General features: G+C 40.7%; 1 protein-coding gene across 2 annotated transcripts in view; it reads right to left on the bottom strand.

Moving 5' to 3' along the window:
* Positions 1-317: 317 nt before the first annotated feature.
* ERN1 (endoplasmic reticulum to nucleus signaling 1) overlaps positions 318-14233 on the bottom strand; it is a 60905-nt gene continuing 46989 nt past the window's right edge. For both annotated transcript variants that reach the window (XM_038371003.2, XM_043496489.1), the window contains exons 12-22: positions 13794-13985; positions 12819-13023; positions 11554-11644; positions 10989-11178; positions 6172-6271; positions 5336-5535; positions 4623-4770; positions 3956-4083; positions 3388-3511; positions 2707-2774; positions 318-2321 (exon numbers count right to left, since the gene is read on the bottom strand). In XM_038371003.2, coding sequence (XP_038226931.1) covers positions 2115-2321; positions 2707-2774; positions 3388-3511; positions 3956-4083; positions 4623-4770; positions 5336-5535; positions 6172-6271; positions 10989-11178; positions 11554-11644; positions 12819-13023; positions 13794-13985 — 1653 coding nt within the window. In that variant the 3' untranslated portion in view covers positions 318-2114. The remainder of the gene's footprint in view (positions 2322-2706; positions 2775-3387; positions 3512-3955; positions 4084-4622; positions 4771-5335; positions 5536-6171; positions 6272-10988; positions 11179-11553; positions 11645-12818; positions 13024-13793; positions 13986-14233) is intronic.

The following is a 14233-nucleotide window of genomic DNA, read 5'->3' as shown; positions in this document are numbered from 1 at the left end:
TATTTAGGAGTAAATATGAACATACCTACCCAGCCCTTGTATCTATCACAGAAACCTGACGCCTTGCTCAGTGGAGTTTAAAAAAAAAAAAAAAAAAAAAAAAAAAAAAAAAAAAAGGGCAAAATCTTCCACCTTGCCCTTTTTGCTTGATTACCTTTAACACGGGTTTTCACACTCTTTCCCCCCCCAAAAGCCATGCTATTCCCATGAATGTCAGCAGCAGAGAGTGCACAGCTTCCTTTCTAGTCCTACCCATCTTCCCAGACTGCTACGAGTGAACAGCCATTTTCACTAAAAAAGGGGAACACGCCTCAGTCTCTAAACCTATTTGTATTTATTATTGAGTACAAGTCATTATTTAGTAGAATTATAAAAGAACTGTACATTAGAGGTATAAAAATATGAAATAAACTTTGAATCATCTTAGGTAAAACTACCATTTTTTCAAGCTTTAAAAACATGTAACTTGCACAATTTGGCATCTTACCTTGACATCTGATTTCTTACAATGTAAAACTAGGAAACTCCCCAAAATGTAAGCTTTAGAAAGGTGACTGCATTAGAAAAAGAAAAAACACACACCCCATAGCAATGCCCAATCACACAAGTAACCGTCAATAATTTACTAGTTTACGACACAATGGCACAGTCAGACAAATTAAAAGCTTCCCTGTCCACATGATTTACCCATTAACAAGAATAGACAAATTAGTTCCATTGAAAGATGCAGTATAGCTTTTCCTCTTTCAGTTATTAAAAAGTGGTTAAGAGAAAACACTAGAAGGGGTTGTTTTTTTTTTTTAAAGTATTTGGCATGCTTTATACTTGTACCATTTAAATTTGATACCACTTTGTAGTAAAAATTAAATAAATATAAATATGTTAAATAAATATATTGTAAAAGAATAATACACATGTATCACATCAGAACCCAGCATTTCTTAATGCTGTTCACACATTTAATGCTTGTCACAGCTTTAGGGCCACTGAAAAGGAATACTGCATCCTTTCAAATGTAAAGAAAATGTACATAAAAACTTCACCTTGGACATCATCATCAATCCAGACATACAGGAACTCAGGTTCCATTGTTTATTACTACTTTCATTCACCAATTAAAAATGTGGTCCATAATTTCACTGTTCTTTAGAGCAACTCATATTTAGATCCCTTTCCCACTACAGGGTCACATTGCCTCTGGCTCAGTAACTGAAGACTTTCTTAAGAAGAAAGAAAGGAACAATTTCAACCAGACAGTTGCTGTATCCAACACACCAACTGGCCTCTTTCCTACAAAGAAACTAGAAATGGACATCTGAATATGCTTCTCCAAATTACGGTATAGCTCAGTTTTTAATACTGTGATCTAAGCCAAATACTGTCATTGCCTTTCTGTGAACATTTGGCTGATCTCTCAAAACCCCATATCATGCAGTCTTGCATTTGTGAAGTAAATAGAACTGACCGATTTTTCCAATCGGTAATGTATCGCATGGCATTGTATCTACCCAAGAATTGGGGACTAATATTCAAGGGTTGCACTGATTAATTAGAAATTACATTCTCTTTACAGGTTTTGGATATTTTCAGATTATTCCCTTTACAATCACTGTATTGTATCTAAGACACGGTTTCAAATGCAGAATATGGCAGTAGTGCAATAGCAAGTTTGGATGGTTTGCTACAACTAAAAGGCTCCTTTTCCAGATCCTAATGCCTAGTAACGATATGGTTTCAGTCACTGTGTTTGATTCTGTGCAGTAAAATATATGAATTATAAAATCAAGTACAATGTAAGTATGTTCAACAGCAGAATGATGTTTACACATAGCTGTTTGCACTCCATTTTCACTTTCTTTCTTAAAAGCTGCCTTAGGATAACTCCACCAGCTTGGTTCAATGCTTTTCTGAAGTTAGCTTTCATTCCTTGTGCTCCTACAGTTCTTTTCCTGCTTCAGCGCAGACATAACATAAGGCACGTTTGGAAGCTTGGTTTCTTCAAAGAGACATTTTACTCTTTGATGATCCCACTTGTCCCTGCTAAAGGTAGGCCAGTGTCACAGCCCTATGCTTGGAATGTTCATGACAGAGAAGGGAGCCCCATCTCCACCCTCTCAAATGGTATCTCCTGGAAGTCTCTGCTCTGCAGAATCCTGACTATAATAATGCTGAAAGAGTCGTTCCCGGCTGCAGATTTGCATTGCGTGGTAGGTGTGAAGGAGAAGGCGAGGAAAACGAGACGTGAAATAACATACAAAATAGTCTGGGATAGAGCCCAGCGTCTCCTGCACTTCCAGGGGCAGTTCTCTGTAATGATGTTTCTAGGAAAAAAAAAAAAAAAAAGATACAGAAGAGCATTCTTTATAGGGTATTCACTTTCTTCCTCTATGCAACATACTAAAGAGATCCCCATGAACAAGAAACAGTTTAGTGGCCAAAGAAACCTTACTAAATGACAAGTGTCATTTTATAGTGGTGGATTGTTGGCAGTACAGTGGACCACAACCTAAGATAAGCCAATAAAAAGATGGTTTAGGTGGAAACAGAAAGTGTAACATTCAAGTTATTTAAAATGCTGTTTATACTTCTAAATAGGCATGGCGAATATGACAGGTATGGATGGCTAAAGTTTTACGTGGTACAGATTCTAAGGTGGTTTGATGCTGACACACACACACACACACACACACACACCCCCTCCCTTACCTTATTTCTCATCGCCCGCAGAAGATCCCGTACTGAGCCCCCTTTATAAGATCTGAATTTTCGAAGATCTGCAAAAGCAACAAGGCTGTGTTTATTTGTTTTGTTTTTTAAATGAACTGATGTGTACAAAGTCCTCCAGGGAGCTGATCTGCTGCTATCTCCCATACTTGCAGCCAAAACACGTGAAAGAGCTGTTTGTACTGTTCTTGCCAGGTAAATCAGGGTCTGAAGTATTATAACCTTTTTCAAACACTAAAGGAAAAAATCAGTGCAGGAGGCATATTGACAATGCAGAATATCAAACAGTTTGATGCATGTGTGACCCATATGATTTTTGAACTGTATCATCTCTGCTCTTAAAAAGTACAATGTAAATACCACTAAAGCCTGGTAAGTCAACAATGGAAAATAGGGCCTGAAATGGCCACACTCTTGTTTTTTGTGTTTTCATGCTTGTTTTAAGTCACTCAGTTCTAAAATAGGGCATATGTGTGTGTGTGTGCGTGCACAGGTGTACATATATGTACTTTTTAATTTAGAACAATTCAGTACTTCAGTTGCAGGCCAAGATCTCATGTGACAAATTTGAAAGATAATGGTATTGCTGCCTTCCTGTACATGCAGGTTAGGGATAATAGCTTGTAATTCCCTTACATTATTATGGAATATAATCTCAGTTACCTGTCTGAAGGGGAACCGTGATGTGCTCTCTCCAGTCCATTTTTACCACCTCTCTCCCTCCTCTCTCTAACTGCTTGACTATGGGACCATCTAAAGATTCTTTTTCTATTCGGTCACTCACATCCTGTAAGAAATGTTCAAGTTACTTCAAATGCTGTATTTTTACTTCTAACTCCTACGCACTCCCCACCCTCCCAATTACAAATTGCCACCCTCTACCAGATTAAAGGGTGTCCTGAAAAACGGCTGCTTGCTGCTGTGAGACAGTACAATGTAACTGGACTGAACATAGGATTGGTAGTCAGGAGCTATCTGCCAGAGTTCTTTCAACATAGAAAACCCAACATGCTCACTGGACTGAAACCCTCCAAAGGGCTGGACATTTTCTTACCTGCACTGACTAAGCACACACCCTCACTTCTTTGTTCCTTACACTGCACATTTATCAACTGCTGATTCTACAAGCAACTATCTCAAAGACTTTAACTTGAAGTTTTAGAGTATAAGATTTTAAAAATGTATGCAGAATGTTTCATCCTGGACAAAATAAAAAATTGACAAGACAGACCTGAAAAAACTGGAGCTGTCTTTCTAGATCCCAGAAGAACGGGTGCTTCAGCACACAGCTGGCGGATGGACGTTTCTGAGGATCCATGTTTATCATCTGCTCTATTAAGTCACGAGCGACTATGTCCTCTACAAGAAAAAGGGTGATTATTCCCAGACTGTCTGAAACAGTTAAAGTTGTTTTCAGTCTTTAAGAAGCCATCACGACACCTTCGAGTTTGTCAGAGACCTAGAATTTCCAGTTGGATGCTCAGCCTACAAAAAACAGACCAAATCCTGCCCTGATTTATAGTCTGTGCAACCCACCAGAAAGTCATTGGGGTTGAATCAGTACAGCTAAGAGCAAAGGTCAGCTCAATCTTTTTAACATCCTGGATTTACATGAAATTCCTCTTAAAACTATCACAGTAAAGCTTGGAGGGCTCAAAACTTGTAATCACCCGGAACTTCATACACTTTTGGACAGTAAAGTCAATAGTTTTAAGGGCTTCTAAGTTTTTAAAAGGAGGTTCCCATCTAATTACTTCAGGTGCTTGTACTTCACATTTGCAACTTTGGGGTCATGGTGATTCATAGGTCTCAGACCATTTCCACTGGTGTTTTGGGAGCTAGAATAAACTGTGCAGGGCTTTACACTTAACAGAGTAGGAAAACATCCACCTACTTACCATGCTTCTCTGGATTTAAGGAGTCCAGACTGTAAACACCGAGTAGAATGTTGGCTTGCCGCTGCAGGGATTTGCCAAAGGGATGACTGCCTTCAGATACCACATAATAGAAGACACAGCCAGCCGAAAAGATGTCCACAGTGTATGTCTGCAAATGAACATATGGTTTATAAGCAACATTACAATGCAGTTTATTCAATACTTTGGGTCAACTTCACAAGTCAATTGTGCATCTGAGGGAACTATAGAAGTTTCTGTAATCACACTTCTCTCCACAATATTCTAAAGTAATTAGAACATGGCAAATCCTGCACTAAACCCACTTCCAAGAACATCTCCTGTCTTAAGTGACCACTTAAAGTATCCCCACTTTTCTAGTACAATCCCATTCTATCACTAAAGGCCACCATGAGTAAGTAACTGATTTTTGGTGGCTCCTTGGGTGATCACGTTAATTTCACTAGGACTACAAAATATGGTACAGGATAATACAGTAACAGCCCACTAATCAGAAAGTTCAGCCCTCAACAAGAGCTAGTTGTGTTCAGAACCTCTGAAAATTAGTCCACAGACATTTCAGTTCCAAACCAGCTTGAATGAAGAGGCAATGAACTGTGGATGTAAAGGTCTGACTGCAACAGTGTGACACTTGCCAATCCCACTCCATGGAACTTCCCTAACCCTTGGAACAAGAACAAATGTGATTGACTTACAGGGTTCTCTTTGCAATCTTCACTCAGCATCTCTGGAGCGATCCACCCTTCAGTGCCTGGCACCCCAGACTGACGGCTAAAACTGTGCCTGCCCACTGCCAGCTTCTTACACAGGCCGAAGTCCGAAATCATGGCTTTGACCTTGCCATGGGCATTGGGCATTGAAATTAGGATATTATGAGGTTTCAAATCCCTGTGGACTAATACAAACACCAATTAACTGACACCGGGTAGCACCAAGAGCATTTTTAATTGTTTTATTTATTTGGAATGAAATCCTTTCACATTACTGAAGCAGTTTTTGTTAACGGTCAGGGATCTATAGGCTTAAGTTCAAGGCACCTGTTGCCTATTCATTTGGGATACCTATTCTAACCCATTTCCTTCAAATCTTGCAAGTTCTTGTTAGAGCCATCACCACCTCCACACACCCCCAGGTATTCCAAAGCCATCATTTGTTATATTCAACTTCTACAGTAGGTGAGAAGCTCAAAGCAAATGCTAATATAGCAGTGAAGTATTATCCCCATTTTACAGCTAGGGAAAACTGAGGCATAGAGGGGCTGTGTCACATACAAGTCTGTGGAAGAGCTGGGAATGAAGCTAGATCTCCTGGTTCCCAGTGCTGTGCTATCATGGCCACTTGTGAATGGGCATCATGGAATGGCATTGTTATTTAAAAAAGGAAAGAAAAAGAATGACTGGTCTTCACTTCTCCCAGCCACCCAGCAACAAACTACATGGCTGCCATAGCTCCCTGTACCAGGCTGGCTTATTTTGCTTCTTAACCAATAAAACATACAGTCACCTGAAACTGAAATGAAGGGCCTTCTTACCAATATTGAGAGAGTGTAGATAAGCAAGACCAGATGTCGTCTGTTGCAGTAGGTTAATGGGCTGTAAGCCATGGTGACTGAAGTCCTTCTGCTCCACATACTATATATTATACAAGGTAAAACAGAAAGTAAGCCTAATACTCCAGCATGTTCTTTATACACTGGTCTCTACATAGATCCCAGGCCACTGAAAAGCTCCCTCAACAGAAGTAAATTCTGCCCAATCTAATGAGAGCTAGTTATGCACTTGCAAGAGCCTATCCCACAGACAAAGGGGAACTTTAAAACATCATACTGTACTAAAATTCCACAAGCCTGTTGTGCAGAGAGCCCATGTGCTGGTCCACTCCAGCATGCTCTTCAAATGAAGGACTTTTATTTACAAGGGGATTCCAAATAAAAGCGAAGAGCAATAGACTGCCCAGTAAATCAGCAGAGCGAATTTTTTCAGCCCAGCATTTATTTATTTTTGCCAAAAATGCAGACTGAAACTTCGTGTGTCTTTGAGTCAAATTTGCTGGTTTGGGTCAAACTCCACCCCCACCTGAAAAAATAATTCAGAAAAAAAACAAAAAAAGTGTACGAGTTTTGACATTTTCAAAACATTATGTTATGATTTTTCAATTCAAAATGCCCTTTCATTTAGAATTTTACTGCAATTTTATTTTTAAAAAGGTTAACCCCTGCCCCCCCCAAATTAAATGAAACTATGTGTTTTGGGTTTCACTCAACTAAATTTTTTTCCCCCAGTTTGGGCACCAAAGCAAAAACCCAGCTATTTGTACATACCTAGATTTCAGTAAGGCATTTGATACCGTGCCACATGGGGAATTACTAGTTAAATTGGAGAAGATGGGGATCAATATGAACATCAAAAGGTGGATAAGGAATTGGTTAAAGGGGAGACTGCAACGGGTCCTACTGAAAGGCGAACTGTCAGGTTGGAGGGAGGTTACCAGTGGAGTTCCTCAGGGATCGGTTTTGGGACCAATCTTATTTAATCTTTTTATTACTGACCTTCGCACAAAAAGTGGGAGTGTGCTTATAAAGTTTACAGATGATACAAAGCTGGGAGGTATTGCCAATTCAGAGAAGGATCGGGATATTATACAGGAGGATCTGGATGACCTTGTAAACTGGAGTAATAGTAATAGGATGAAATTTAATAGTGAGAAGTGTAAGGTTATGCATTTAGGGATTAATAACAAGAATTTTAGTTATAAGTTGGGGACGCATCAATTAGAAGTAACGGAAGAGGAGAAGTACCTTGGAGTATTGGTTGATCATAGGATGACTATGAGCTGCCAATGTGATATGGCTGTGAAAAAAGCTAATGCGGTTTTGGCATGCATCAGGAGAGGCATTTCCAGTAGGGATAAGGAGGTTTTAGTACCATTATACAAGGCACTGGTGAGACCTCACCTAGAATACTGTGTGTAGTTCTGGTCTCCCATGCTTAAAAAGGATGAATTCAAACTGGAGCAGGTACAGAGAAGGGCTACTAGGATGATCCGAGGAATGGAAAACTTGTCTTATGAAAGGAGACTTAAGGAGCTTGGCTTGTTTAGCCTAACTAAAAGAAGGTTGAGGGGAGATATGATTGCTCTCTATAAATATATCAGAGGGATAAATACAGGAGAGGGAGAGGAATTATTTAAGCTCAGCACCAATGTGGACACAAGAACAAATGGGTATAAACTGGCCACCAGGAAGTTTAGACTTGAAATCAGACCAAGGTTTTTAACCATCAGAGGAGTGAAGTTTTGGAATAGCCTTCCAAGGGAAGCAGTGGGGGCAAAAGATCTATCTGGTTTTAAGATTCTACTTGATAAGTTTATGGAGGAGATGGTATGATGGGATAATGGGATTTTGGTAAGTAATTGATCTTTAAATATTCAGGGTAAATAGGACTAATCCCCTGAGATGGGATGGGATCTGAGTTACCCAGGAAAGAATCTTCTGTAGTATCTGGCTGGTGAATCTTGCCCATATGCTCAGGGTTTAGCTGATTGCCGTATTTGGGGTCGGGAAGGAATTTTCCTCCAGGGCAGATTGGAAAGGCCCTGGAGGTTTTTCGCCTTCCTCTGTAGCATGGGGCATGGGTGACTTGAGGGAGGCTTCTCTGCTCCTTGAAGTCTTTAAACCATGATTTAAGGACTTCAATAGCTCAGACATAGGTGAGGTTTTTCATAGGAGTGGGTGGGTGAGATTCTGTGGCCTGCGCTGTGCAGGAGGTCGGACTAGAAGATCGGAATGGTCCCTTCTGACCTTAGTATCTATGAGTCTAAGTATGAATTGTGATCTTCTAGTCTGACCTGTGTAGCACAGGCCACAGAACTTCCCCAAAATAATTCTTGGAGCAGATCTTTTCGACAAACAGGCAATCATGATTTAAAATGGTCAGTGATGGAGAATGACCCGTGGTAAATTGTTCCAATGGCTAATTACTCTCACCATTAAAAATGTATACCTTATTTCCAGTCTGAATTTGTCTGGCTTCAACTTCAAGCCATTGGATCGTTTTATACCTTCTCTGCTAGATTAAAAGACCATTCTTAAATATCTGTTCCCCATATGGATACTTATACACTATCATCAGCTCACCCGTTAATCTTCTTTTTGTTAAGCTAAATGGATTGAGCTCTTTGAGTCTACTACTATACAGCATGTTTCCTAATCCTTTAATCATTCCTGTGGCTCTTCTTCGAACCCTCTCTAATTTATCAATATCATTCTCAAATTGTGGACAACAGAATTGAATGCAGTATTCCAGCAGCAGTTACACCACTGCCAAATATAATGGTAAAATAACTTGTCTATTCCGACTTAAGATTCCCCTTTTTATGTATCCCCGGATCGCATTAGCTCTTTCAGCCACAGCATTATACTGGGAGTTCATGTTCAGCCAGGACCCCCAAATCTTTTCCAGGATCACTGCTTTGCAGGATGAAGTCTCCCATTCTGCAAGTATGGCTACATTCTTTATTCCTAGGTGTATACATTTACATTTAGCCATATTAAAATGCATATTGTTTGCTTGCACCTAGTTTACCAAGTGACCCAGATTGCTCTGAATAGGTGACCTGTCCTCTTAATCCCCCAATTTTTGTGTCATCTGCAAATTTTATCAGAGATGACTTTTATGTTTTCTTCTAAGTCATTGATAAAAATGTTAAATAGCATAGGGCCAAGAACCAATCCCTGTAACATCTGGTTGAAAAAACACCCACTTGAAGATAATTTCCAATTACATTTTGAGATCTATTTGTTAGCCAATTTTTAATCCATTTAATGTGTGCCAAGTACATTTTATATTGTTCTAGTTTTTTTAATTACAGTGTGGTGTGGGTACCTGTGATCCTAAGCAACCAAGTCTAATGCTTTACAGAAGTCTAAGTATATTACATCAACACTATTCCCTTTATCAACCACTTTTGTAATTTCATCCAAAAAAAAAAAAAAAAATCAAGTTAGTTTGACAGGACCTATTTTCCTTAAGCTCATGTTGATTTGCATTAATTACATCACCCTCTTATTAATTGAGTCCGGTATCAGGAGCTCCATTAACTTGCCTGGGATCAATGTTAGGCTGACAGGCCTATAATTATCAAGATATCCCATTTACTATTTTTAAAAACTGGCACAGCATTAGCTTTCTACTCTACCGCTCAGTATTAAATCTCCCTTATTTCCACAGTGAAAGCCCAAGATAGCTGGAGCTTTTACTCATCAGTTTCCCTAGATGGCCTGGTTTTTAAAGGAACATAATTATTTTTATGTTTTATCCTAGCTCAGAGAAACCTTTCAACAGGAATTTAACTCTGAGTAAATGCTGCTCATTAGCACTGCCCAGTGGAGGCTGAAAGTAGGTAGGCCAAGGTGTCCAGCATCTTACTCACACCAGGTAAGCAAAGCCCTTACCTCACTTCCCCCCACAAAGCTTTCCTTAGCACATGCACCACCTGCACACTCATGCTGCTATGCTTCTTTAAAAGTCGGCTCTCAGGACAAGCAAAGGCCTTAAGAAGCAACATTGTAGAGAGGCTACTACTGAGGGCAACAGATGCCTTACACATGGTGGGAGGTTTCAGAGTAGCAGCCGAGTTAGTCTGTATTCGCAAAAAGAAAAGGAGGACTTGTGGCACCTTAGAGACTAACAAATTTATTTGAGCATAGAGTGACTTTTTCAAGAACGCATATAGAAGGTTCAATAGACCCTTCTCCTATATCAGAGACCTGGGAAGGGCTGGAAAGCCAAATGGCAGGAACACACAGCAAAGGGGGAAAAGGAATGTTGTCTGGGCAGAGGAAGCCAGGGAGGAGGAAGGGTAAGAAAAAGTTTTCTTCTTCTGTTTTACCGCCCAAGCATTGGCAGGCACTGTGACACTGATGCCATACCCTTTCTCTTTATTACAGTTGCTGATTACAAGATAGAAGGAAAACAGCAATTATGTATAGCCCGGGAGGCTGTATTCTTTGCTTCTGTGATATCAGAGTATTACAGTAAATTGGGCTGTCTCAGATTCACCCTGGACTGTGATAACTCTGAAGAGATGATGATACAAGGAGGAAAGCCTCTTAACTACACATACAGCAAACGACTATGTTGTAAAAGTAAATAACCAATTACAGATGGTGATTTGGGTAACATCAGAAATGTTGTCTGCATAGAACAGGTGCCTGAACTGCAGACTCAAAGCAGAGTTTAGAGTCTGCCATTGAGAAGCCTTTCACAGCCTGTTTTTCCTCTCTGCCTTTACCCCGCAGCCACAGCTCTTTGCTTTAGCAATCTTTTAGGTTTGTAAGTGACCTGTTACCTCCTGTAAGGTGGCAGCACAGAGCTCTATGGCAATGTACTGAAACTGCCTGTCCTTCTCCGTGCAGAAATAGCGGATCACGTTGGGGTGCTCGTCCGACTCACGCAGCAGCTGCACCTCGCGGTCAGCAAAGCTGAAGCATTCAGGGAGAATTCTTTTCACCGCCACATCTCTGTTATCAAATGTCCCTCTGTAGACAGTGAACCATATAGCAGAGAACCCTCTTAGAGTCAGTTTGTGCACTGAGATAGGTGGGTTACATGGAACACATTTCACACAGATAGATTTAAAAAACACTTCTCCAGTATTGGACAAGGTGCCTCTGTTCAATGCTTTCATTTCAAACAAACATTTACAAATGACGACATATCCCTGGATTTTTGTTAGTGAAGGGACACTGCAGAAAAGAGACAGACAGACAGACAGACACAGTGCGCTTACTTTTAAAAGTCTCATGGGAACGTTTCCATTCATATTAGACCGTAAGAATTTTTTTAAAAATACTCAAAAAAAATAGTGGGGCATTAATTGGGCTCTAAAATCAAATGCATGGATTGTCTTGTACCTGTAAACAATTGTTCCTTCAGCTCCATGTCCCAGTACGTCTTTTGGGCTAAATGAAATCTTGCCGACCATTACTATGTGTGTGTCCTCATCTGAGCAAAAACAAGCAGCAAAAGGATTAATTTAAGGCAGATTTTAAAAGTCAGCAGTTTGCAGTTGCATATCCATATGGAGTCAGTATGTAAAACCTCCTCTTTCAAGTTTAAATGCACAACACTGAGAACTAAGAAAGAGGGAGGGAGGAGATCTAAGGCCCGGCTTTCAAAACTACATATACATTGCTGACAAGTTTTTGTACAGGCTGACATTCAGATTTGGGCATGCAAACTGCACCTGTGCATACTGCTTGCGTGGCTAGACACCAGACTATCCAATTCATGATTTCAAACATTCTGTGTACAGATCAAGACAGCCCCAGTGGGGCTGGAGCCCTTTGGAATTTTGACAAAAGGTCATGGCTGGGGACATACATGAGACAAGCAGCTTTTAGGAGACAAGAAGCCCTTTCCAGTTTTTAAAATGCTTATGTGAAAGTAGCGTTGGTGGAAGGTACTGAACTGACAGCACTGGAGAATGGGTGCAGTGCAGGCACTGTGCTGCCCTGGTGGTGGAACTTACTTCCCTGGAGGGACCACAGACAACATGCAGAGGAGAGGGGAGAGTCCAGTTTCCATGATCCACTCAATTCTTGGCTTCAATTAATGCCAATACAATATTTTTTTTAAATAAGCTGGATTTTTCTGCATTAGGGGCTGGACTGAGGCCGCCAACCCACTTCAAATATGCCAATGAGCACATGGGCCATGAGCAGCCCAATCCTGCACTCCTGACCCAGGCAAACCTTCTAGTGAAGTCAGTGGTAGGATTAAGCCTAAAATGACAAAAACTTGTGGTCAGCATTGAAAAAAGAATTTGAAAAGTCGCCTCTCACTAAACAAGCTCAAGAATAGGAATGTCCAATGGTGGACATGAATCCCAAAAATCAGGATTCAAGACCAGATGTCTTTCTAGATGTTCTAGCTCAACCAGAAGTCCTGGGCTTGCTGCAGGAATCAAAGGAGGAAGTTCTCTGGCCTGTGTTATACAACAGGAGGTCACACTGGTTCCTTCAGGTCTTAATCTATGAAATATTGTCAATATTCTATGTTTGTCGTCCCCGCACCCCTTGTTGTGCTTTGTTATCTTTGGCAGTGGGGGAAATGTTACAAACTTTCTGATTTGAATTCTTATTGGGACATACGATGAAAGAAGTTAGATTAACATTACCTCCCTCTTCCTGCTCAGTGAAGAGACATCTCCCAGTGTCAGAACCAGAGAGGTTGGAATACGCTGAGTGGTTTGATGCTTTGGGAGACACGTTGGGTGTGCTGGTGGCTGAACTCTCCGTCTGCACATAGGAGGTGTCCAAAAAGTCTGCCTCTGGGGGGAGATCGCTGGGGGCACTGAAGGGCAGTTGCTGTTGCTGCGTACTCTTCAGAAGGAAAGAGATGATCTTAACACCACAGCAGTGAAGGAATAAAAATCTCAATAGACATGCAGACAAGGTGGCACGTCCATGATTCAGCATCCAGAAAGGGCAGATTCTACTATCCTCTAAGTGAAAAACTTCTCATTGCCAGACTCCTAACTTATTTCTGGTAGGGCAGCTAAAGAGTTTCTATAACCCAAACTGTTCTCTACCTTGTAATACATTTTTAAAGCATGGTTGATAACTCAGGCTGGTTGTTTGTTGTAGCAAAAAGTGCCATTAGCCTGAAGTTTATTTTCCCTTAGAAAAGCATCTTTAGACTGAATAGCTACCGTTAAACAGTAAAAGGATACAGGGCCTGATCCAAAGATCAGAGAAGTGGATGGGGGTGGGGGATCTTCTGGTAAACTCAATGGTCTTTGGATCATGACAAAAAAAGCAAGCAACACACACACACAAAATAACTATGGGTAAAAATCCATGGAAGAGTCTTGCAGGTGGAATAGGAAAAGTCTCAAGTGTAACAGTGTGTGTCACAGAAATCACTGCCACATCAAACATGCAGTAGCCTTAGTTATCAGATTGCATATCTGTGAGTTATCATGGTGATAAGTTATAACTGATAGCTAATGGAGAAAGCAGAATTGCCCTTCTTTTATGAAGTCGTGACTCTTTTCCTCTCCAACTCCTGCATCATCTTTACCAGGCTAGGCTGCCAAACATTACAGCCCTTTCTCAGAATTCACTAGAATACCAAGCTCAATCAGCATTACCATTGGACAGGTGATGACGAATGCTACCCAGCCCACAAACAGAAAGGTGCTCAGGATGATTGTGGCCATGTCTTTAAGCATGGAATCTACGGGAGCCTCTGGCCGAGGTACAGGTGGACTGGGCTTCTCTTCAATGTCCTTTGGAACGGTAGGAGGCAATTCTTTTGAGGAACCTTCAACTATACCAATAACCTAGGAAACACAGAAGACTCCATCAGTTCAAAGTCTCAATGGATAATGTATGTTATATATGCTAGTACAGCTGCAAAATACATTTCAATGAGGGACCATTTCTTAAAAGCTTAATGACGTGCAAGACTCTCTTGGGTGTAATGGTGACTCACAGCAAAATTGGTCAATCTTCTGAGGACCCTGCAGTTAATTCATTCAATGGACTATTTCCACTGAAGTCAATGGGAGTTTTGTATGGGCAAGGAAAG

Source organism: Dermochelys coriacea, chromosome 14, assembly GCF_009764565.3.
Source record: "Dermochelys coriacea isolate rDerCor1 chromosome 14, rDerCor1.pri.v4, whole genome shotgun sequence".
NCBI classification, from domain to species: Eukaryota; Metazoa; Chordata; order Testudines; family Dermochelyidae; genus Dermochelys; species Dermochelys coriacea.
This window is presented reverse-complemented; position numbering and strand designations above follow the sequence as displayed.